The following is a 22,408-nucleotide window of genomic DNA, read 5'->3' as shown; positions in this document are numbered from 1 at the left end:
GCCGCGTTGGTGATGATGAACGTCTGGACCTTGGTGATGTTGTTGTGTCTTGCACATATGAATCCTCCTGTGGTTCCTCCCCTTCCTGTTGTCCCACCCCCTGACTCCGAATAGTGTTTAGCGTGTGCTCCAGCATGTAAATGACTGGAATTGTCATGCTGATAATGGCATTGTCAGCGCTAAACATATTCGTCGCCATGTCGAAACTGTGCAGAAGGGTGCATAGGTTCTTGATCTGAGACCACTCCATCAGGGTGATCTGCCCCACCTCTGCATCTCGTTGGCCCAGGCTATACGTCATGACGTATTGCACCAGGCTCGGCGGTGCTGCCACAGTCGCTGTAACATGTGGAGAGTCGAATTCCAACGTGTCGCCACATCGCATTTCAGGTGATGAACCGGCAGGCCGAAAGACTTCTGGAGCGATGCAAGTCGCTCAACTGCGGCGGTTGAACGGCGGAAGTGAGCAGACAGTTTTCGTGCCCTGTTCAGAAAGCCATCTAGGTCGGGATAGTGTGTTAAAAATTGCTGGACAACAAGGTTCAACACGTGAGCCATACAAGGTACGTGTGTCACCTTGCCCAGGCGAAGGGCCGCACCCAGGTTTGCAGCATTGTCGCACACGGCCTTACCAGGCTGCAGGTTGAGTGGAGACAACCATTTATTAAACTCAGTCTCCAGAGCTGCCCACAACTCAGCCGCTGTGTGATTCCTATTTCCAAGACATGTCAAGCTAAAGACCGCCTTATGCCGTTGCGCTCTGCTGCCAGCATAGTAATGAGGGGTGCGTGATTCCTTCTGCGCAGTGAGAACGCTGGTGGCCTGACCAGGCAGGCTTGGGGTGGAGGTGGAGGACCCAGATGAGGTGGAGGAGGCAGAAGCAGTGGCGGAACTTGGACAGGCAGAGGATTGACACACAAGTCATGGGAATGGCAAGACTTGTGCAGCAGACCCTTCACCATCTATCACCATAGTTATCCAGTGCCCAGTCAGCGACATGTAACGTCCCTGTCCATGCTTACTGGTCCAAGTATCGGTGGTGAAATGCACCCGTTCACACAGAGTTTCTCAAGGAAGCGGTGATGTTGTGTGCGACATGCTGGTGTAGCGCGGGCACACCTTTCTTAGAGAAGTAGTGGCGACTGGGCATCTGGTACTGGGGCACAGCGACAGACATAAGGTCTCTAAAATCCTGTGTGTCCACCAGGCGGAAAGGCAGCATTTCGGTAGCCAAGAGCTTACAGAGGGATAAAGTCAACCTCTTAGCTTTGTCATGGGTCGCAGGAAATGGCCTTTTATTTGTCCACATCTGAGGGACAGAGATCTGGCTGCTGTGTGTAGACGGTGTTGAGTAGGGTGTCCCTGGAAAAATGCAGCTTTGTGAGGAAAGTGCAGGCAGAGACATGATGTTGCCTTCTTCCAACGTTGGTGCTATCGATGTCTGAGAGAGCTGTACACACGTACTTGTTTCCCCTTCCAAACCAACTGACGACCTACCTAGCAAACTGCCTGTTGCGGTTACAGTAGTGGAAGTTGTGCGTGGAAAACCAGGTGTGACAGCTGTCCCCACAGTCCTAAAAGATGAAGAGCGCGCGGATGCACTGGAAGGGGCAGGCGGTAGATGGTTCGCTCCGCTAGGCCGCATTGCAGCACGGTGAGCTTCCCACTGGGACAAAGGATATTTATTCATGTAACGATTCATGAAAGAAGTTGTCAAACTGCTGAGGTTTTGCCCTCTACTAACAGAATCACGACAAATTTTCCAGATCACATAATTTGGGCGATCTTTTGGTATGTCAAAAAAGGACCAGGCTAGGTAAGGCTTAGAGGGCATGCGACCTGCTGAGCCCCCCCGACTAGTGCTCAGAGGCAGAGTGGTGGCTGAGGATGCAGTTGTAGACGTGCTACCAGTGCTCCGACTCTGTCCAGGAAGGCGCAAGGTAACTTCGTCGTCGGTTGCATCCTCCTCCACCGCCTCTGTTGACCTCCTCGAGTGCCTGACTGTGGGTTGACAGTAGGTGGGATCTAGAACTTCCTCATCAATTGTTGTTTCAATATAAAAAGAAAAAGAACCAGCATTCACCGATAGTTGCTGTGTAACACTCTGGTTTATTTCAAATCTGGAGGGCACATGCTACGGCGTTACAGGGAGGGAAAGGCGATGGGTGTGCTGACCATCGCCTTTCCCTCCCTGTAACGCCGTAGCATGTGCCCTCCAGATTTGAAATAAACCAGAGTGTTACACAGCAACTATCGGTGAGTGCTGGTTCTTTTTCTTTTTATATTGAAGTGTCATCTTCTGATCCCTTTTGAATAAGCACCCCGTAGCTGTAACTCTACACAGTCCTCCCTGGAAGTCCTGCATTAATACACAGAGCTTCTCAGCACATTGAGTGCTCTCTGTGTTCAGTGGCCAGTGTTTTAACTAGATGTTTCCATTGAAGCAGTGCCCTGTTTTTCCTTCTTCATATTACTACCTCATCAATTGTTGTGTTTGCACTCCCCTCACCCTCAGACCGAGCCTCTTCTTGCCCTGACCGAATATTTAAGTTGTCATCCCAATCTGGTATCTGCGTCTCATCGTCATCAGTATGTTCCTCATTGTCACAAACTGTAACACCTGTTGTTATAGACAAAGGGTCAACAATCTGCTCAGAAACTTGGTCCTCACGGCCTGAATCAGAGTCACAAAGGTTCTGGGCATCACTGCAGACCATTTTCTGGTCTGTACTCACTGTAGCTTGGGAGCAGACCTCTGATTCCCAGGCTATAGTGTGACTGAACAGCTCTGCAGACTCAGCCATCTCAGTTCCACCATACTGTGCAGGGCGGATGGAGACTTCAGAGCTGGGAGAAAGCAAGTGTGATTGGGATGACAAGTCAGAGGACTGGTGTTTTTTGGATGCGGTAGTTGAGGTGGCGGAGAGGGCACTTGTTGGACCACTTGAGATCCATTCAAGCATTTTCCTTTTTTGGCCATCATCTACCTTTGTTCCAGTTGTTCGTGTCCGTAAAAAAGGGAGCACATCGGATTGTCCACGGTAAGTAGTAGACATCTTACTTTTGTAGGTAGATGGTCTATCTTCAGCAGATGTTAATGGAGCTTTGCTACCTTCCCCACGGACAAACCCTTTTTTTCCTTTTCCAACACGCCTCTTCCCCTTTCCACCAGCATCTGTCATTTTGCCACTCATTTTGATTGCGACAAGATTGTGCACTTAAAATGTGGTAGTAAAAATTGAGAGGTGGTGTAGATTGCAGCGGTGGTCTAGGTTTATTAACAGCAGAATAAATAACAATAATTATCCCTGACAATGCAACTACGGCCCTTAAACTGGCAGCATAAATTGCTAGTATAATAGCTTTGTAACAATGAGCTTGGATGTTCAATGCAGAGGTGCTGCAAATATCTTTGCACTAGTGGGACAATACGGAAGTCCAACAGCCACTTTTAGGATGCCACTAAGTTTCCTCAGTGTTTGGTATTATAATGGCTTTGTAACAATGAGTTTGAGTGTGCAATGCAGGCAGACGTGCTGCACATATTTTTGCACTAGTGGGACAATACAGAAGTCCAACAGCCACTTTTAGGATGCCACTAAGTTTCCTCAGTGTTTGGTATTATAATGGCTTTGTAACAATGAGCTTGAGTGTGCAAAGGGCAGGAGGGTACAGTGGCAGGGTTGTGGGTCTGGGTACAGGAAAGGAAACCTCCCTTTCTATCCCTCCTAATGGGGAAATGCAGCGAGGAAATCCCTGACCTTAGCTACACAGACGCTGTCATCTTGTGTAGCTGTTAAAATCTGTTTTCACGGCCCTGACTGTCACCTATGGCTGTGACCCTGCAGGTATTAGTCCTTAAAAGGACTAATAGAAACTTCTATCCCTATTCTGTATAGCGCTGTGTATAAGGCGTACACAGCAGTATTGGAGACAGGAGCTACGCCAGCAGTGTCTGACACCCAGACGCAGAAGAGATAATGGCGTCCGGACGGGCAGATACTCGTTTTTATAATGCAGGGACATGTGACATGGACATCCTATCACACTATCACACATGCCGTTGCATCTCTGGCTAAAAGTTCACTTAGCTGTGTGTGTGTCTGGGATTGGCTGACATGCTGGCCCGCCCCACTACACGCGCGCGCTTAGGGAAGGAAGACAAGGGAAAAAAAAAAAAAAAAGGCGATCGCCATTATCCAAACAGCAGTGATCTGAAGGCGCTCTTCCCGCACACTATACACTGAAATGTCATAATAGTGTGAGTCACAGAGTGACTTACACTATTACAGCGGAAAGCCAGCTAGGAATTAGCTTGTCTTTTTGCTGCTAGAACCGTTCTCGGAGTATCTAGAACTATCGAGCTTTAGCAAAAAGCTCGAGTTCTAGTTCGATCTAGAACAGCCCCCAAAATCACTTGAGCCGCGAACCGCGCTCAACTCTACCCCTTACCCCTTGCTCTGTGCAGATGGCTGGGGCGTGAACCACCGAAGGAGGACTGCTAAGAATCCCCTCACCCCTGACTATCGCATGGGCCACATCGACATATGCTGCAATTTGTTTTTTCATACAGACCACTGTTCCGTGTAAAACGTTAGCACTTTCCACTGGCATGCTAAATATAAGGCCATGAACACATGTTCAGTATTTTACATCAGTATCTATAAGCAAAAACCGGGAATGGAACAATCAGAAGAAAGGTATAATAGAAACATTTGCACCACTTCTGCATTTTTCACCCTCTCTTGGTGTTGGCTTACAAATATTAATGTAACAATAACAAACATACTGACCAAATAATGAATATGTGAACATGGCCTAACAGGTAATTATGCTCTTCTCTGGTGTGTGGCACAGATCTGAATAACATTTTGATCTGAACGCGCTCTTATGAAAAAAGAAAAACATACCTAGACAAGCTGGTGCTTCATCCCAGACGCCATTCAAACACTTCACATGTCTGTCTCCTTTTAGAACATAATAATTTGGGCACCGGTATTCCACAGATTCACCAGATTTATAGTTAAATTTCCTAATATTAATCATGTCTCCGAATTGCACAGTTGGTGGTGGACCACACTGTTCCCCAATTCCTAGAACAAACAAAAAACCAATGCACTATATATTAATTGTATACCAAAATTATGCATTTTATAGTTTACTAGCTGTATTACTCAGCGATGCCTGGGATAGCAACTAACTATTCTTAACTATAACAAAATAAAATGTATAGACAAAATTATTTTGCACATAAAGCTCAGGAACTAAACAAAAATGTTATTCTTAAAACTAAAAAAGTAAAGTAATAGAAGAATTTCACATCATATATTCAACAGCACAGATATGCAACACATAACTAAATGATTGCCAAAGTAATGTGAAGTACTTTATCTTGAACTCATTATTTGGGAGCCTTTTGATAAATGACATTCTTGCTTACTGTCAAAACAGCCAATATATTGCCTCATAAACCCCACACAATTAGAATACAGGTAAGGTAATTTGACTTACTGTACATCCACCTCTACAACAGCGTTGGCTAACTGTCACCAACAAAATTATATTAACTCACACATAAGCTGTCTTATACTAAGAATTTCCTTTATTGTCTATAGAAACCAATCAGAGCTCCTTGAACTGTAACAAAATAGAAGCAGAGCTCTGATTGGTTACTATAGGCCACCTGCTAAATATCCAGAATAACTGTCAAAACAGCCAATATATTGCCTCAAACATCCAATCAGTTTCTGTGTGTGTGTGTCTCTTTCTGTGCGTGTCTCTTTCAGTGCATGTCTCTTTTTATGTGTGTGTCTATTTGTGTCTGTGTGTGTAGGGGGGGTCTCTATGTTTGTGTGAGTCTCTATATGTGTGTGTTGGGGGGCTCTTTATGTGTGTTTCTTTATGTGTGTTTGGGGGTCTCTTTATGTGTGTGTATCTTTATGTGTGTGTGGAGGGATCTCTTTATGTATGTATGTGTGTGTGTGTGTGTGTGTGTGTGTGTGTGTGTCTCTTCATGTGTGTGTGACACCCCTGGACTATCAGGTCGTCACAGTGTACTGCACAATCTATCCTCCCATACAGTATTCCACCTCCCCCTTGGTTCTGGGTCCCTATGTTAATGGTGTTGCCTCCAACAGCAAATCAAATCCTAGATACACCCTGCACCACACCCACTAGGCACGGGACGGCTTGAGTTGAATAGAGTCGCCCACCTGGGGGGTCAGGGAGGGGAGGTGAGGAGTGTAGTCAGAAAGTAGTCAGAGAGAGTGAGTGAGAGGAGGTTGGGAACGGTGGCTCCTAAGAGAAGCTGTCTAGGTTGCAGACGGTGGTCTGGACCTAGAGGAGTCGGACCCCCGGTCGCAGGGGATTGTGGAAAGGTGCCTGGAACTGTCGAGGAGGACAGCCGACAGCCTAGCACTATCACCGGTCCAGGACCGAAGGAACGGCGGGGTACACAGACCCTAGGTCGGGAAGAAACTTCAGGCAACATGAAAATTCACCTGAGGAGAACGGAGCCTTTATGATCTGTTCCCACCCGCTCCAGAATCAGGGCATTAACGCAACGAGGGGATAGGACTTTCCAACCCAAAATGGTCCAGAAAATCCCAAGCGTGAGCCCTGAGAGCAAGCTCCCACACTTAGCCACAGTGGGGAGCGGGGCCCGGCAAGTTTCAGACTACTGGGCCACCGCGTTGAAGTTAAACTTAGTGCCAGTAGGCAGGTCACGGATCACCAGGCAACACTATAGGGGACGGGACCCGGACGAGCTCCCCTCAGAGGCAGCGGCACCCAGAGAGTTGGTTTACCCAGTTGTCAGCGTCTGCTTATTGACTGAGTGAGTACGAGAGTGACCCCTGCATCCCACGGCATCCCACACCAAGTCCTGGGGCATCCCCCTACCCGTGGAGGGCTACGACACCTTGCCGCCCCACTTCATCACCCCGGGTACTCCCAACGGCAGCGGCGGTACTCCCAAATTACCATACACTACGGGTGGCGTCACAAACTATATCAATTCCCCTGTAACTTGAGTTACCGCACAACTCTGGGTCCGAAGACCCTCGAGCCACAGCGAACCTGGATCCGAGCAGCTCGGCTGCTTCCTTGGGGGCGGCACATGTGTGTGTCTCTTTATGTGTTTCTGTGTCTCATTAAGTGTCTAGGGGGGGGGTCTCTTTATGTGTGTATGTGAGTGGATCTCATTATGTGTGTGTTTTTCTTTATGTGTGTATTTGGGTCTCCTTATGTGAGTAGGGGTCTCTATGTATGTGGGGGTCCCTTTATGTGTGTGTCTCTTTATGTGTGTGTGTCTATTTATCTGTGCGTTGGTCTCTTTCGGTGTGTGTTTGTCGGTCTCCTTATGAGTGTGTGTGTGGGTCTCTTTCTGTATGTGTCTCTTTCAGTGTGTGGGTCTCTTTCTGTATGTATCTCTTTCTGTATGTGTCTCTTTCAGTGTGTGTGTGTCTCTTTCTGTGTGTGTGTGTGTCTCTTTCTGTGTGTGTGTGTGTGTCTCTTTCTGTGTGTCTTTCTGTGTGTGTGTGTCTCTCTTTCTGTGTGTGTGTGTCTCTTTCTGTGTGTGTGTGTGTCTCGCTTTGTGTGTGTGTGTGTGTGTGTCTCTGTGTGTGTGTGTGTGTGTGTGTGTGTGTGTCTCTTTCTCTGTCCATAATAGGAGTCTATAATAAGAGACCTGTTCTCATCTCAATTGACTTTTCTGGTGAATAACTGTAAACCTTGGGGTTACATTTTTCCCTCAAAACATGACATTTCCAGGAGGGATTTTCCGGTCGTTGATTCCTATATTATTCCCAATTACCCTTACCCGGTATCAATAATACACGGACACTGCTTGCGACTTGGTAAAAATGGCCACAGCAGCCCTTTATTGCCTATTGTTTACACACTAACACAAGGGGGCGCCGTCCAACGGGCGTCCCCAACATTTAACAATAGGTAATACCATAATAATAATAATACAGTACGTAATACAATACGTAACCCTGGGTAGGCCCGGTCCAGAAACCACCTTCCACCACAAAAACATGATCCCTGGCCGTAACACACACCGGGCCGGAGATGAGGTATGAATCACCTACGGATCAATACCCCCCACCTTGCAGGACCCATGCCTGCAAGATCCTTGTAACCGGAGCCACTATATCCTACAAGTGACTCTCCAATCAAATAACATTATCCGTTAAACCGCCTCTGGACCAGACCTACCCCCGCCATAAGTCCGGTCCAGAAGCCATACTCCACCACCAGAACACGATCCCTGGCAGCAACACACCGACCCAGAGATACGAGGCATTAATCACCTACGGATCAATACCCCAACCTTGCAGGACCCCATGCCTGCAAGATCCCTGTAACCAAAGCCACTGTATTCCGCAAGTGACCCTTCAATCACACAAACCGTCAGAAACACTATCCCTGGCCGCAACACACCGACCCAGAGATACGAGGCATTAATCACCTACGGATCAATACCCCAACCTTGCAGAACCCCATGCCTGCAAGAGCCCTGTAACCAAAGCCGCAGTATTCCGCAAGTGACCCTTCAAATCACACAAACCTTCAGAAACACGATCCCTGGCCACAACACACCGACCCAGAGATACGAGGCATTAATCACCTACGGATCAATACCCTAACCTTGCAGGACCCCATGCCTGCAAGATCCCTGTAACCAAAGCCACTATATCCTACAAGTGACCCTTCAAATCACACAACCGTCAGAAACACGATCCCTGACCGCAACACACCGACCCAGAGATGGGGGCATTAATCACCTACGGATTAAACCCCACCCAAGAAGCATCAAGTATCAACCGTGTCTCAAAACCTTACATTCCTCTTTACCTCCAACCCAATATTATCCCCGGCCGCAACCTCCAGCCAAGATATATGAGGCATCAATCACCTACGGATCAATCCCCCATGTGCATAACAGTAACTGTGACCTCAAAAACCTTAAAGCCCGTTAGCGACTTTAATCCAACAACATCCCCGGCTGCAACCAGCCCAGAGATAAGAGGTATTAATCACCTACGGATCAAAACCCCTATGCCTTGCAGAACCACGTGCTTGCACTGCACTTGGATGCAGAATCATGACCCCAACCAGTGACTCCTCCTGCGATTACCATTTCACCAAAATGGATCACTGACCATAACAATGGTCCCATATTTAAATGAGGTAAAAGTCACCAAAGGAGTAATACCCTTACCCAAACCAAAAACTCCCGTACTTTCAATTACCTATCACCTGGGGCACTGTAGCCACCTGTGACTCCCTGGCAACCATCAACTCCTTAATATATAATCCTTGGCAACAACCCTGACCCATATATAAGGCATTGATCACCAACGGAGCAATACCTCCTCCCTGCAGACAATCTTGTACCTGCAGGTCACCAGTAACCGGAGTCACTGCACCTTCCCCAGTGGCTCTCCATCCAAACACCAGTAACAATTAGAGCTCCTCTGGACCAGACCTACCCCTGCTGCTGTGACAAAGGACATAATCCCCATTATTTATGCTGACCATACACATATACATCATACACATCATATTACATATACTCCCACATTACCACCCATCTTATTCACCCACTTACAAGAATCTCAAATGACAATATACATCACAATCCACAAAGAAATGATCTCTTTTCTTTCGTTTTTTTTTTGTTTGTTTTATTATTTTATACACGACACTTTCTCCAATCCTTTCTTTTCTCATTTTTTTTTTTTTTTTTTAATGGCTCTTAAAATTGAATAATTATACATGCATATAAACACACCAGTAATAACAATACACAATAGAAGGGAGGGTGGGTGGGAAGCTGTCATCCAGGAAGTGCAAGAGGAGGTAATTGACTCCCACCTCCTATTATATACACCATGAAGCTCCCTCCTTTCCTACCACCACACTCCACCCCCTAACCAATCACCTTCTTTTCCTCATTCCTAAACGAACCAACACTGTTTAACCCTATCAACTCCCTACCCTCCGGGCTGTCATGTCGCCCCTACACCCTATGGGTTCCATGGCTTTCTTGACATTTCCATTATCAATAAGACACGGACACTGCTTGCGACTTGGTAAAAATGGCCACAGCAGCCCTTTATTGCCTATTGTTTACACTAACATAAGGGGGCGCCGTCCAACGGGCGTAACCCAACATTTAACAATAGGTAATACCATAATAATACAGTACGTAATACAATACATAACCCTGGGTAGGCCCGGTCCAGAAACCACCTTCCACCACCAAAACATGATCAATGGCCGCAACACACACCGGGCCGGAGATGAGGTATGAATCACCTACGGATCAATACCCCCCACCTTGCAGGACCCATGCCTGCAAGATCCTTGTAACCGGAGCCACTATATCCTACAAGTGACTCTCCAATCAAATAACATTATCCGTTGAACCGCCTCTGGACCAGACCTACCCCCGCCACAGGACAGGCCACGTGACACCTTGCGTGGCCTGGACCCCCACACACCCAACGCTTGCTCCCCCAACTTGCAAGCCAAACCAACCATTAAAACCTTTCCATCCATCACTTAAACTCTGAGCATCCAATATATGCACCAGCCAGCGTACCCAGTCCACCTTACTGCACCGCACTCCCCTGATCCTTGGTGGCAGGAGCCACCGGGTCCCTCTGACGGCCACCCAAGCCCACCATGCCACAAGCTCCCAAACTATACCGGAATCCACACCATGCCCCTCTGGCCTTATTATAACCAATTAAATGCAGTACCGACTGTACCATCGTCCTCCCCAGTACCGACCAAAGAACCACTGTACAGTCACCCTGCTCCTCCTCCTGTCTCCAGCTGAATTAAACTACCACTGGGGTTGAGATACAACAACAGGATGACACTCACACTGCTTATGCTACTGGGTCACTTTGCACCCCAAACCTAGTTCTCCCAGGAAACCGCTAAAGTGAAACCCCGCTGTAAAACGACTGCAATCCATAGCCTTGAAAATTTCCCCTACAGCTGACCTTGCAGCTTCCCCAGAGCCAAATATCACTACCTGTTTCCCCTGACCGATTTATTCCGCCATCACACCCTCTGACAACAACAGAGGCTCGAGCTGTCTTCCCCAGAAAATCCTAAAATCTTCCCACATACTCAACTACCACACTAATGGACCTTCTTCATCCGAAATCAGGCCCACTTAATTTCCACGAGGCCCACACGGCCTAACGGAACCATGCCCCACCCCAAAATTAACACGGCCTCAAAAAACAAACCGCAATCATCGCCCTGTACCCCTTACTGAGGCGAAGATATTGAAGCATTACCTTCGATCCCAAGGTCCCCAACAACACCTTCAACCATAATGCACAGTCCGCTTCCCTCCACAAACCGGACCATGACAAGCTACCTGTAATACCATGCCCACCGGAAAATTGCAGCCACACCACTGGCCCGATTGACTCCATATGCAACTATGGGCATCAGGAGACACAACTTTACCAAACACCAACACCGGGCCTTTCGATCTCAAGGAAAAACCTTGTGACACACCACCCCTTTGAGCTCCCATATTACACCCCAAGATAAAATTAAAAACCTTGGCCACACCATAGTATCCGCTCAAAGCCGACCACCGAGGGGTGTACCACTATTTTCCCGTAACGCACAACTGCACCTTCAAACCAAATAACTTCGTGCCGTGAGACCGGAGCACCACGACTCCCTAAGCAAACCCTTACCCAGATGCCCATACCTACCACCGGGCCAAGCATTCCTTTTTTTTTTTTTTTTAAATTGTATATGAATATATAATAGACTCCACCAGCCCACAGATGCCAGGAGTTCACCCATGCAAAACACCCAATAATACCAGATGGCCCTAAGCTATCCGACTTACACTCTATGCACCACAAGTACCCAATCCTCTAGTCCAAACCATAACTCGCATAGTCCCCACCCGTAATCACGGCTGTCCAAAGAACTCCATTATTCCGTTCGCAGCCCACCCTTGCTGATTAACAGAGTTCACCCGCAGCAGCCCAAAGCTGCCCAACACCTACATTGACACCAATTCAGTCACGCTGAACTCAACATTCCTCCCAGCACCAACCTCCACAATGGGATAACATGCTGACTAGCCACAAATTAACCCCATGTTACCATTGATGCGGTTGCAAACCTACAAACCCATTACAGCAACCAACACCTCACCTTCGCCTACATTTCCGCTCTCCTTTATTCAATTATCCACAGCAACCCTCGCACTATACCAGGGTCCCGCACCTACACATCACTCACAAAAACCCCCTGAAAACTCCCCGCACACATCGTACCGCGGGACCCCTCGCCCCTTTACCTTACCCACCATAATTCATCCAATAAGAACCACCATGCATCAGAAGATTAATAATGAAACACTCCAGCAAACCTTCAATAACTGCGCCGTCTCACCCGCTCACATGTGCCGCAATCATCAGCACCCTTAACCAAGTCTCACAATACCTAAACTGTGGTAAACGCCAAACCTCGCCATCCCCAACCTGAAACTGTGACCACCGGACCTGACACCACCTGCACCCTCACGGCCCCGCTGCCATGAGACCACCCCGTCCGTAACTCTGCCCCTGGCCTCCAGAACATGAACCCACACCCCACGGGGACCACGGCACCAACTGACCTATGAACTAACCACATGCTCCAAACCCCCCCAGCTGCTACCCATATCTCCAGACACTACTCCAATATAGCGACTGTCCCCCCACCACTACAAAAAGGCTGAAACTTAAATTGATTACCGCGCCAGGCTGCCTCCAGAGGACGCCCTCAGATCAGCCGTCACCGTCCTTTTCGCCAGTCGTCCGTCGCTGATCCCGGGACAGTCCCTCAAGCTGCAGCCACCGAATGCCCGCCGGGTTCGCCCCCTGACGCCAGGAGCACAGTGTCCACATGCCCTGTTTGGGCCGATTGTCGCCTCCACAATGCTGGGCACTGCCCTCCTGGGGGAAGCCGCTACTGATGAGAGCTGCACCCTTGTCCCAATGCCTGATCCAGGATAGACAGCAGGCCTCCTGTCTCCTCCTCGCCGCCACCTGCTGCGCCCAGTCCTCCGGTCCCGATGATCCAGCCACACAGGTGAGGTGACCCTGCAGGCGCCTCCTGTCTCCTCTTCGCCGCCGCCTACTGCGCCCAGTCCTCCGGTCCCGAAAATCCAGCCACACAGGTGAGGTGACCCTGCAGGCGCCTCCTGTGTCCTCCTCGCCGCCGCCTGCTGTGCCCAGTCCTCCGGTCCCGATAATCCAGCCACACAGGTGAGGTGACCCTGCAGGTAGCCGTCCTCCGCCCCCCCCCCTGCGGAGGGAGGGGAGGGTGTTGTCCATCCACCGCCGCTGGGCGCGCTCCCGGCCGGGAGCGGTCGCATCGCTCTAAAATCCAGCCCAAGGCCTCACACCGGAAGTAGGCCCCCGGGCTGGACACACCCCCTTTTCAGCCGTCGCGGCCCTGCAGGAGATTCCTCCCGACAGCCAGAGCGGGCGCAGCAAGCTACCGCCGCCCGCCCAGCTGTGGAGGGTCCCCACGGTAGTGGGGGCTCTCACGTTGTCCTCCTCACCCCCACCTTCCCCAAAAGACCCTGGCGAGTCCTAAAACTGCCAGCACTACAGCAAAGAGGGGGGGGGGAGGGGAAGGTGCCGAGGAGACACCCAGGCAGCCTGGGTGTGGGACTGCGCTGCCTGGGCGCCCTGCACCGCCATGCTGACCAAATCTGAGGATTACTCAGGACATCATGATGGAGGTTCCCCAGCCCGTCCAAGCTGCAGATCTGCGATGTCCGGATCCATCAGGCTGGATGTCATGATGGAGGTTCCCCAGCCCGTCCAAGCTGTCATCCAGGAAGTGCAAGAGGAGGTAATTGACTCCCACCTCCTATTATATACACCATGAAGCTCCCTCCTTTCCTACCACCACACTCCACCCCCTAACCAATCACCTTCTTTTCCTCATTCCTAAACCAACACTGTTTAACCCTATCAACTCCCTACCCTCCGGGCTGTCATGTCGCCCCTACACCCTATGGGTTCCATGGCTTTCTTAGTCTATGACGTTCCCTTAGTCAAATGGGGTGTCTGTGCAAACTTATGTAAATGCTACGGTGTAGATTCCTTTTAGTGGACATACACATGCTCAGCTTTAACAATTACACTAGCTGTAAAACCCGGTGTTGCCCGGGATAGTAATTAAATCTCTCTCCCCCACTCTCCCTCTCTCCCAATCTCCCTCTCTCCCAATATCCCTCTGTCTCTCTGTCGCTCCCCCTCTCACCACTGATATATTTGTGTCGCCCTGGGCAAGCCAGGGGTCACAGGTCACAACACCACCACACCCCACATCCCAGGTAGGCACACCTAAGCTGAACCAGAAATCCTTGTTGCCTTCCTCCAGAGGCTGATGATTCACACCAGGGGGTGGGCCAGGCGGTTGGCTCCGCCCACCAAGGAGATCACAGTTCTGGAGGCGGGAGAAGCCAGGCAGTTGAGCCCGGGCAGGGCAAGAGTGAAGTCCAGCTGAGGGCTAGAGTAAACAACAAAGAAGTGAAAGTGAAGGAAAGCAAGAAGTGGTGACAGAGCAGAGAGTGTGCAAAGCCTGAGAGCCCAGCTTTGTGTAGGGCCAGAACAGCAAGGTCAGCGACGGCGGTGACTGTCCGGAGGGGGACCGTTTGGAAGTTCCTGGAAGGACCCCGTTGGCTGTGTGCCCGGTGGTCTGGAGCAGTGTTCCGAAGGACAGTCAGCACCAGGGCAGGGGCCTCTCGGACCCCGGCAAGGCTAGGAGTCGCCAAATTTGCCAAATCCGTCAGTGAAGGGGACGTAGATTCCCCCAACAACCAAGTCCCGATTGAAGGCAACAGCCCAACCCGTACAACAGAGGCACCGCCACCGCCAGGGCACCAGTCTCTGAGGGCCAGCGCCTGCGGGCAAAGTGTAGTGCTCCTCCGGCCCAGCTTGAAGCCGGGGAGCGGGTTACCGGTGGGGACCCATCGCAACCAACCGTACATACAGGTGCAAGGAAGAGGGACATCACCGTCACCTACCGGGAAAGCAAAGCAGCCGTCTGTGGGACCGTCCTACCAGCCGTTTGGTTTACCGTACAAACTGTGTCCACGTCTCAGGCTGAGTGAGTACCACAGTGCCGCAAGGCACAGCGCTGTCCCCGCGTCCCTGCGCCCACCAAGCCCTGCACCTCCCAAGCCATCACCGGGCCCCGGGATCACCAACCCCTACCCACGGAGGGGCAACACAACACCTGGCTGCTCCCCATCACCATCCCCGGGATCCCCGCATTAAGCAGCGGTGGTGCTACACATCACCACAACCGTGGGTGGCGTCACGGACATTATCCCAACATCCCAAACCCCCCTTTCACTCACGGGTGAGGAGTGCCGCTCGAGAAAAACCCCCGGGATCCGGCCTACGGCTCGAGCCACCATTGAGCAGCCGGCCCCGAGCAGAAGGGGTGAGCGCGGTGTGCTGACGCCCTCCTCCCCGCCCGCGACAACTTGGCGTCACGAACAGGATCTTACCGCTCTGCCGTCTGGTAGAGGTGCGCCTTGTTACCGCCGGAGGGATCCGGCAGAAAAATTGCAGAAGCCGCCATCTTTGGCGCGAAAAGTTCCCGCTCGAGCGTCTTCTCGAGCAGTAGAGGCGCGAAGGCCAGAACCCCGCCCTGAGAGAGGAGGGGCCGGAAAGAGCTAAGGGGGACGCGATGGCGGCTGGCCGCATGTAGCTGCGGCTATAAAAGCAGGGACGCCAGGACTCTGCAAACATACCGTTCCTGGAAGCAAACGAACCAGCCATCATGTGGATGCCGTCCCGTGACACCGAAGCCCCCGCGCCTGGAACCGCGGCGTGGGTGGAGATCCGAACCGCGCAGCTCTACCAAAGGCTGCAGGTCAGGATGCAGCTCCTCATGGAGGAGTGGGAGGCCGACATGGCGGACGTTGTAGCCACCGTGCGGAGACGCGAGGAGGAGACGGAGAAAGGGAGGGTGAGTGACCCACGTCCCGATGCCCTTGAGGGGCCGGTCATCGCAGCTGTGGGGCCCGGTCCAAGCCCTCTCCCCCCGTTGCCTCCTTCGCCACCCGTCCCGGAGGCTGTGACCCCGCCACTAGGCCTGCTACCACCGCAACCGGTAGCAGTACCCAGCGTCCCCGCCCAAGCGGGCCGACCTGTAACCGGAGCCCGCGGCACACCGGAGGTGTTACCGTGGAAGACGCCGAAAGTAGAACCGGAGGCATCCCGTGAAAAACTCCCCGAGCCGGAGCCGATGACCCGTTCCGAGCCGAAGGCCCGGCAGCGGAAAGCCCCTAAGCCCATCCCCCACACCTCGGCTGAGGTCGCGCCGGGTTGTTGCTGTAAGGCAGCGCCCAAGGCCAAGACACCGCGGGACATGCCACCCGTAGTCCTGACAGTGGGTAATGTCCAGGATGTCCCGCGGGGCCCGACCCGTGCGCCGGCGCTGGCGGCAGCGCCGTACTGGGATAGGGAGCCGGTACCGCTGGGCCTGGAGATCGCCGAGAGGGAGCGGAAGAAGGCCGAGCTGGTGGCCAGGGCGATCCGGGAGAAGGAGAATCTCCGGCAAGCGACGTTCCGTGTCCGGGGACCGTTGTACGAGGGGCAGGTGAGGCGGTTTGATGTCCACCGGGGCTACGGGTTCATATACGAGCCGGGCCTGGAGGCCGAGGTGTTTGTAGCCCGGCGGGATGTGCATGCCCACCTGCCCGAAGAACATCCCGGCCGCAACCTGATGCCGGGAGACATTGTACAATACACCCGACACTTTGGGGAGCGAGGATGGTTCGCACTGGACGCTAAACTCAGGAGGGGCCCGGAGGCCCGAGCGAGTGCAGACCTCTACCCCTTGCCAGTGACCCCAGCGCTTGAAGGACCGGAGTAGGGCAATGGATGCCCGCAGCACCGTCCCCGTTGGGACCACCACGTTGTTTGTTTGAAAAGTTGAAAGTTTGAAAGTCCTGCTAATGAAAATGATGATTACCGAAGTTCACCTGATTTGCTTTGTGATTGAACCGGCTGGAGCCGGCACCGTTGTCCCCGTGGGGACCGTTTAAAAATGCATGGGAACTATCCATGGACAAGCCCGTGAACTTGCAGGGCAACCACAGACGTTAGTGGCTTGTACATATGTTGGTTACCGTTACCGTTTTCCGCAGTGCCACCTCCGGAGAGGCAGGTTGGAGGGAGGGCCCTGAGCAGAGCAGGCCAGGGCCCAGCTGCCAAAGGAACCGGTGGCTACCCTCTGGAGGGAAGGACAGATCCCGCTCGGGTACCGTGTGCTGGACTGTGGGTCAAGGGGTGCTGCCTGGGTTTTAGGGGCAGCATCAGGGCCAGGTTACTTGGGTGGGAGAGAGCGGAAACCGTAACCGTAAACCGTTGCAACGTTTAAAGTAAATGTGCCTCCCGTCTTGGGAAGAATTTATTAAAAATGTTATGCATGTTGTTTAACCCTGTTATCCCCTTTTTACAGAAAAATAAAACCGGTGTAGGACGGCAGCCCGCGGACGGTCTGCATTTTGCTAAGGGGGAATGTGTCGCCCTGGGCAAGCCAGGGGTCACAGGTCACAACACCACCACACCCCACATCCCAGGTAGGCACACCTAAGCTGAACCAGAAATCCTTGTTGCCTTCCTCCAGAGGCTGATGATTCACACCAGGGGGTGGGCCAGGCGGTTGGCTCCGCCCACCAAGGAGATCACAGTTCTGGAGGCGGGAGAAGCCAGGCAGTTGAGCCCGGGCAGGGCAAGAGTGAAGTCCAGCTGAGGGCTAGAGTAAACAACAAAGAAGTGAAAGTGAAGGAAAGCAAGAAGTGGTGACAGAGCAGAGAGTGTGCAAAGCCTGAGAGCCCAGCTTTGTGTAGGGCCAGAACAGCAAGGTCAGCGACGGCGGTGACTGTCCGGAGGGGGACCGTTTGGAAGTTCCTGGAAGGACCCCGTTGGCTGTGTGCCCGGTGGTCTGGAGCAGTGTTCCGAAGGACAGTCAGCACCAGGGCAGGGGCCTCTCGGACCCCGGCAAGGCTAGGAGTCGCCAAATTTGCCGAATCCATCAGTGAAGGGGACGTAGATTCCCCCAACAACCAAGTCCCGATTGAAGGCAACAGCCCAACCCGTACAACAGAGGCACCGCCACCGCCAGGGCACCAGTCTCTGAGGGCCAGCGCCTGCGGGCAAAGTGTAGTGCTCCTCCGGCCCAGCTTGAAGCCGGGGAGCGGGTTACCGGTGGGGACCCATCGCAACCAACCGTACATACAGGTGCAAGGAAGAGGGACATCACCGTCACCTACCGGGAAAGCAAAGCAGCCGTCTGTGGGACCGTCCTACCAGCCGTTTGGTTTACCGTACAAACTGTGTCCACGTCTCAGGCTGAGTGAGTACCACAGTGCCGCAAGGCACAGCGCTGTCCCCGCGTCCCTGCGCCCACCAAGCCCTGCACCTCCCAAGCCATCACCGGGCCCCGGGATCACCAACCCCTACCCACGGAGGGGCAACACAACACCTGGCTGCTCCCCATCACCATCCCCGGGATCCCCGCATTAAGCAGCGGTGGTGCTACACATCACCACAACCGTGGGTGGCGTCACGGACATTATCCCAACATCCCAAACCCCCCTTTCACTCACGGGCGAGGAGTGCCGCTCGAGAAAAACCCCCGGGATCCGGCCTACGGCTCGAGCCACCACTGAGCAGCCGGACCCGAGCAGAAGGGGTGAGCGCGGTGTGCTGACGCCCTCCTCCCCGCCCGCGACATATTGACTCACACATAAGCTGTCTTATACTAAGGGGTACTTTGCACACTACGACATCGCAGGTGAATCGAAAGGGACGCACATCCGGCGTTGCTGGCGACATTGCAGTATGTGAATCCTTTTACATACGATTAATGAGCGCAAAAGCGTTGTTATCGTATGATCGGTGTAGGGTCCGAAATTTCCATAATTTCGCAGCAGCGACAGTACGATGTTGTTCCTCGTTCCAGCAGGCAGCACACATTGCTGTGTGTGAAGCCTTAGGAGCGAGCAGCATCGGCTTGCGATGTCGTAGTGTGCAAAGTACCCCTTAGAATGTCCTTCACTGCCTATAACAACCAATCAGAGCTCCTTGACCAGAAACAAAATAGATGCAGAGCTGTGGTTTGTTGCTATAGGCCACCTGATAAATATTTAGGCTAACTGTGAAAACAGCCAATATATTGCCTCATAAAACCCCACACAATTTGAATACAGGTAAGGTTGTGTGACTTACATCAGGCTCTACAACAGTTTTGGCTAAGCGTCACCACCAAAATCATATTAACTAACACCTAAGCTGTCTTATACTAAGAATTTCCTTCCTTCCCTATAGTACCCAATCAGAGCTCGTTGGCCTGTAACAAAATAGAAGCAAAGCTGTGATTGGTTCCTATAGGCCACCTGATAAATATCCAGGGTAACTGTCAAAACAGCCAATATATTACCTCAAACATCCAGTTTCTGTGTTTGTGTCTCTTTCTGTGTGTGCGTCTCTTTCTGTGTGTGCGTCTCTTTCTGTGTGTGTGTCTCTTTCTGTGTGTGCGTCTCTTTCTGTGTGTGCATCTCCTTCTGTGTGTGCATCTCTTTTGTGCACACATCTTTATTTTCCCAACCTTCTGGTTAGGCCAATATAAGGAATTATTTTATTTCTAGTTGTATGCCTAGGTTGTATTTTTGGTGCACTTCTTTATTTAATTTATTTTTTTTATTTCACTTCTTATGTGTTCACTTTCAAAGGTTGTTTGTCATGTGGACTAAACATGATAGGATGCCCCTATAAAATGTCCTTCCTATGGTCTAGCAGGAGTTATTTGTGGTCATTAGGTTCCCCTCTCCACCGCAATAATTTGATTTCCTCATTCAGGAGGACAGTAGATTGAGGCTACATGCGCACGCTGCGTTTTTTTTGCGTTTTTGTTGTGTTTTTTGTTGCAGTTTTTTTGTCAAAAGTTTGTGACAGAAAAGAAGCAGCATGTTCTTTCTTGCGTTTTTGTCAAAATTTGTCACCCATTGAAATCAATGAGGGCATCAAAAACACAAGGAAAAATGCATGTTATCAAATTGGTGCGTTTGGCATGCATTTTGCATGCGTTTTACCTGCGGTTTTGTCAACAAAAACGCAGCTCACCAACTTAGTTCCAGAATGACAAAATCAATGTTGGAGTGATTTTGACATGCCAGTGTCCATGTCTGTGCCCGTGTGGGGGCCCGTGTCGGTGTCGTGCCCGTGTCAGTGTCTCTGTCTCTCTTGCGCTCTCTCTCTCTTTCTTCCCAAGCAGTACATACTCACCGATCACTGGCTATCACACTGCTCCCACGCCTCTCATCTTCTTCCAGACCCTATTAGCCTCATAAATATTGACTCCTCCCCCGTCTGTGATTGGTTGCAGTCAGACGAACCCCCATGCTGAGTGACAGGTGTCTGACTGCAACCAATCACAGCCGCCGGTGGGCGTGACTACACTGTGTGCAGAATTATTAGGCAAATTAGTCTTTTGATTGCATGATACTTTTTATACATGTTGTCCTACTCCAAGCTGTATAGGCTTGAGTGCCAACTAGCAATTAAGTAAATAAGGTGATGTGCATCTCTATAACGAGGAATTGTGTGGTGTAATGACATCAACACCCTATATAAGGTGAGCTAATATGGCGCCCCTGACCTGGTCAGGCACCACTCTGAGTACTGCACCCATGCTGGGTGCAGTGCAATACAGGTAAACCGGAAGGCTGACCGAGGTGTGACTACACAGGCGCATAGTAATGAGGTCTCACACATCTACCTTTGAGGGACTCCTGGGGAATCCAGGAGGGGGCGTAGCCTCCATGTCCACTCAAGGGGTGTGGTGGAGAGCCTGGTTGCTAGGTTGCGTAGGCAAGGACAGGAGAGGAGGAGTAGTGAGCTGAGTTAGTGAGTGCAGCTCAGGGAGAGCAGACGCATGCAGCAGACCCTGGAGTCTGTCACAAGCTGACAATGTACGCACAGTGACTACCGACGGGGGAGATCGGTCACCTGGTAGTGCCACCCGAAATCCACCTAAGGCTAGAGAGAGCAAAGTGGTGGCACAGTAAGGGGACTGCCAGGGAGGTACCAGGCCCGCAAGGGTAACAGGTCCCAGTGCAGAGATAGATTCACCTTTCTTCTGCCAAAACTGCCGGTTGGGGCCCTTCAGACCCACATCATACCACCACAGAGTCCGCAGCCACATAGCAAAGAGAGCATCCATAGTTCACAGGAGGCAAGCAGCCGGAGTTACCTGGTCCAGGCTACAAGCAAAGGGGCTGACACAAGGGGAGAACAGGCAACAGCAACTTCCCTGGGTGATCCCCGTAGGGACTTCAAGTTGGGGTCACCACAAAAACACAAAGGGCTAAGGAAGACGAGTTGGTAGTCACCCTCATCAGTCAGCCAGAAGGATACCTGGTTCCAGCCTAGTTCATCCCAGCTACGCCCGGGTTACTCACCCTGCCTTCATCTGTGAGTAAAACCCTTGAAAGACATTCTGCTTGTGTTTGAGTCATTCTGCGCCTTTTGGTTCCACACACTTACACCGGGCCCTGGGGCTTGCCTCACTCTCGGGAGGCCACTACAACTGACTGCACCCACCATCAGCCCCAGGCACCCCTTAATCTGCAGTGGCGGTCACCCTGACCGCAATACCGAGAGTGGTGTCACGAAAATCCTAAAGAGAAGGTTCCCTACCTGTGACCAGACTATTTCTACACGTGGAGTCCCTGAAGGTAATGCACCGACACAACACCTGTGGGGCTTCACACTTAATTATTAGGCAATTTCCTTTCCTTTGGCAAAATGAGTCAGAAAACGTGCTCTGAAAAGTCCAAAATTGTGAGATGTCTTCCAGAGGGATGCAGCAGTCTTGAAACTGCCAAACTTTTGAAGCGTGATCACTGAACAATCGAGCGTTTCATGGCAAATAGCCAACAGGGTCGCAAGAAGCATGTTGGGCAAAAAAGGCACAAAATAACTGCCCATGAATTGAGGAAAATCAAGCGTGAAGCTGCCAAGATGCCATTTGCCACCAGTTTGGCCATATTTCAGAGCTGCAACATTACTGGAGTATCAAAAAGCACAAGGTGTGCCATACTCAGGGACATGGCCAATGTAAGGAAGGCTGAAAAACGACCACCTTTGAACAAGAAACATAGGATAAAACGTCAAAACTGGGCAAAGAAATATCTTAAGACTGATTTTTTAAAGCTTTTATGGACTGATAAAATGAGAGTGACTCTTGATGGGCCAGATGGATGGGCTAGAGGCTGGATCAATAAAGGGCAGAGACCTCCACTCCGACTCAGACGCCAGCAAGGTGGAGGTGG

At 51.3% G+C, this 22,408-nt stretch overlaps 1 protein-coding gene across 2 annotated transcripts in view; it reads right to left on the bottom strand.

Moving 5' to 3' along the window:
* LOC142249982 (complement factor H-like) overlaps window positions 1-22,408 on the bottom strand; it is a 375,145-nt gene that overhangs the window by 65,046 nt on the left and 287,691 nt on the right. For both annotated transcript variants that reach the window (XM_075322036.1, XM_075322037.1), the window contains one exon: window positions 4,911-5,093. In XM_075322036.1, coding sequence (XP_075178151.1) covers window positions 4,911-5,093 — 183 coding nt within the window. The remainder of the gene's footprint in view (window positions 1-4,910; window positions 5,094-22,408) is intronic.

The sequence above is a fragment of the Anomaloglossus baeobatrachus genome, chromosome 8, assembly GCF_048569485.1.
Source record: "Anomaloglossus baeobatrachus isolate aAnoBae1 chromosome 8, aAnoBae1.hap1, whole genome shotgun sequence".
Classification (NCBI taxonomy): Eukaryota; Metazoa; Chordata; class Amphibia; order Anura; family Aromobatidae; genus Anomaloglossus; species Anomaloglossus baeobatrachus.
This window is presented reverse-complemented; position numbering and strand designations above follow the sequence as displayed.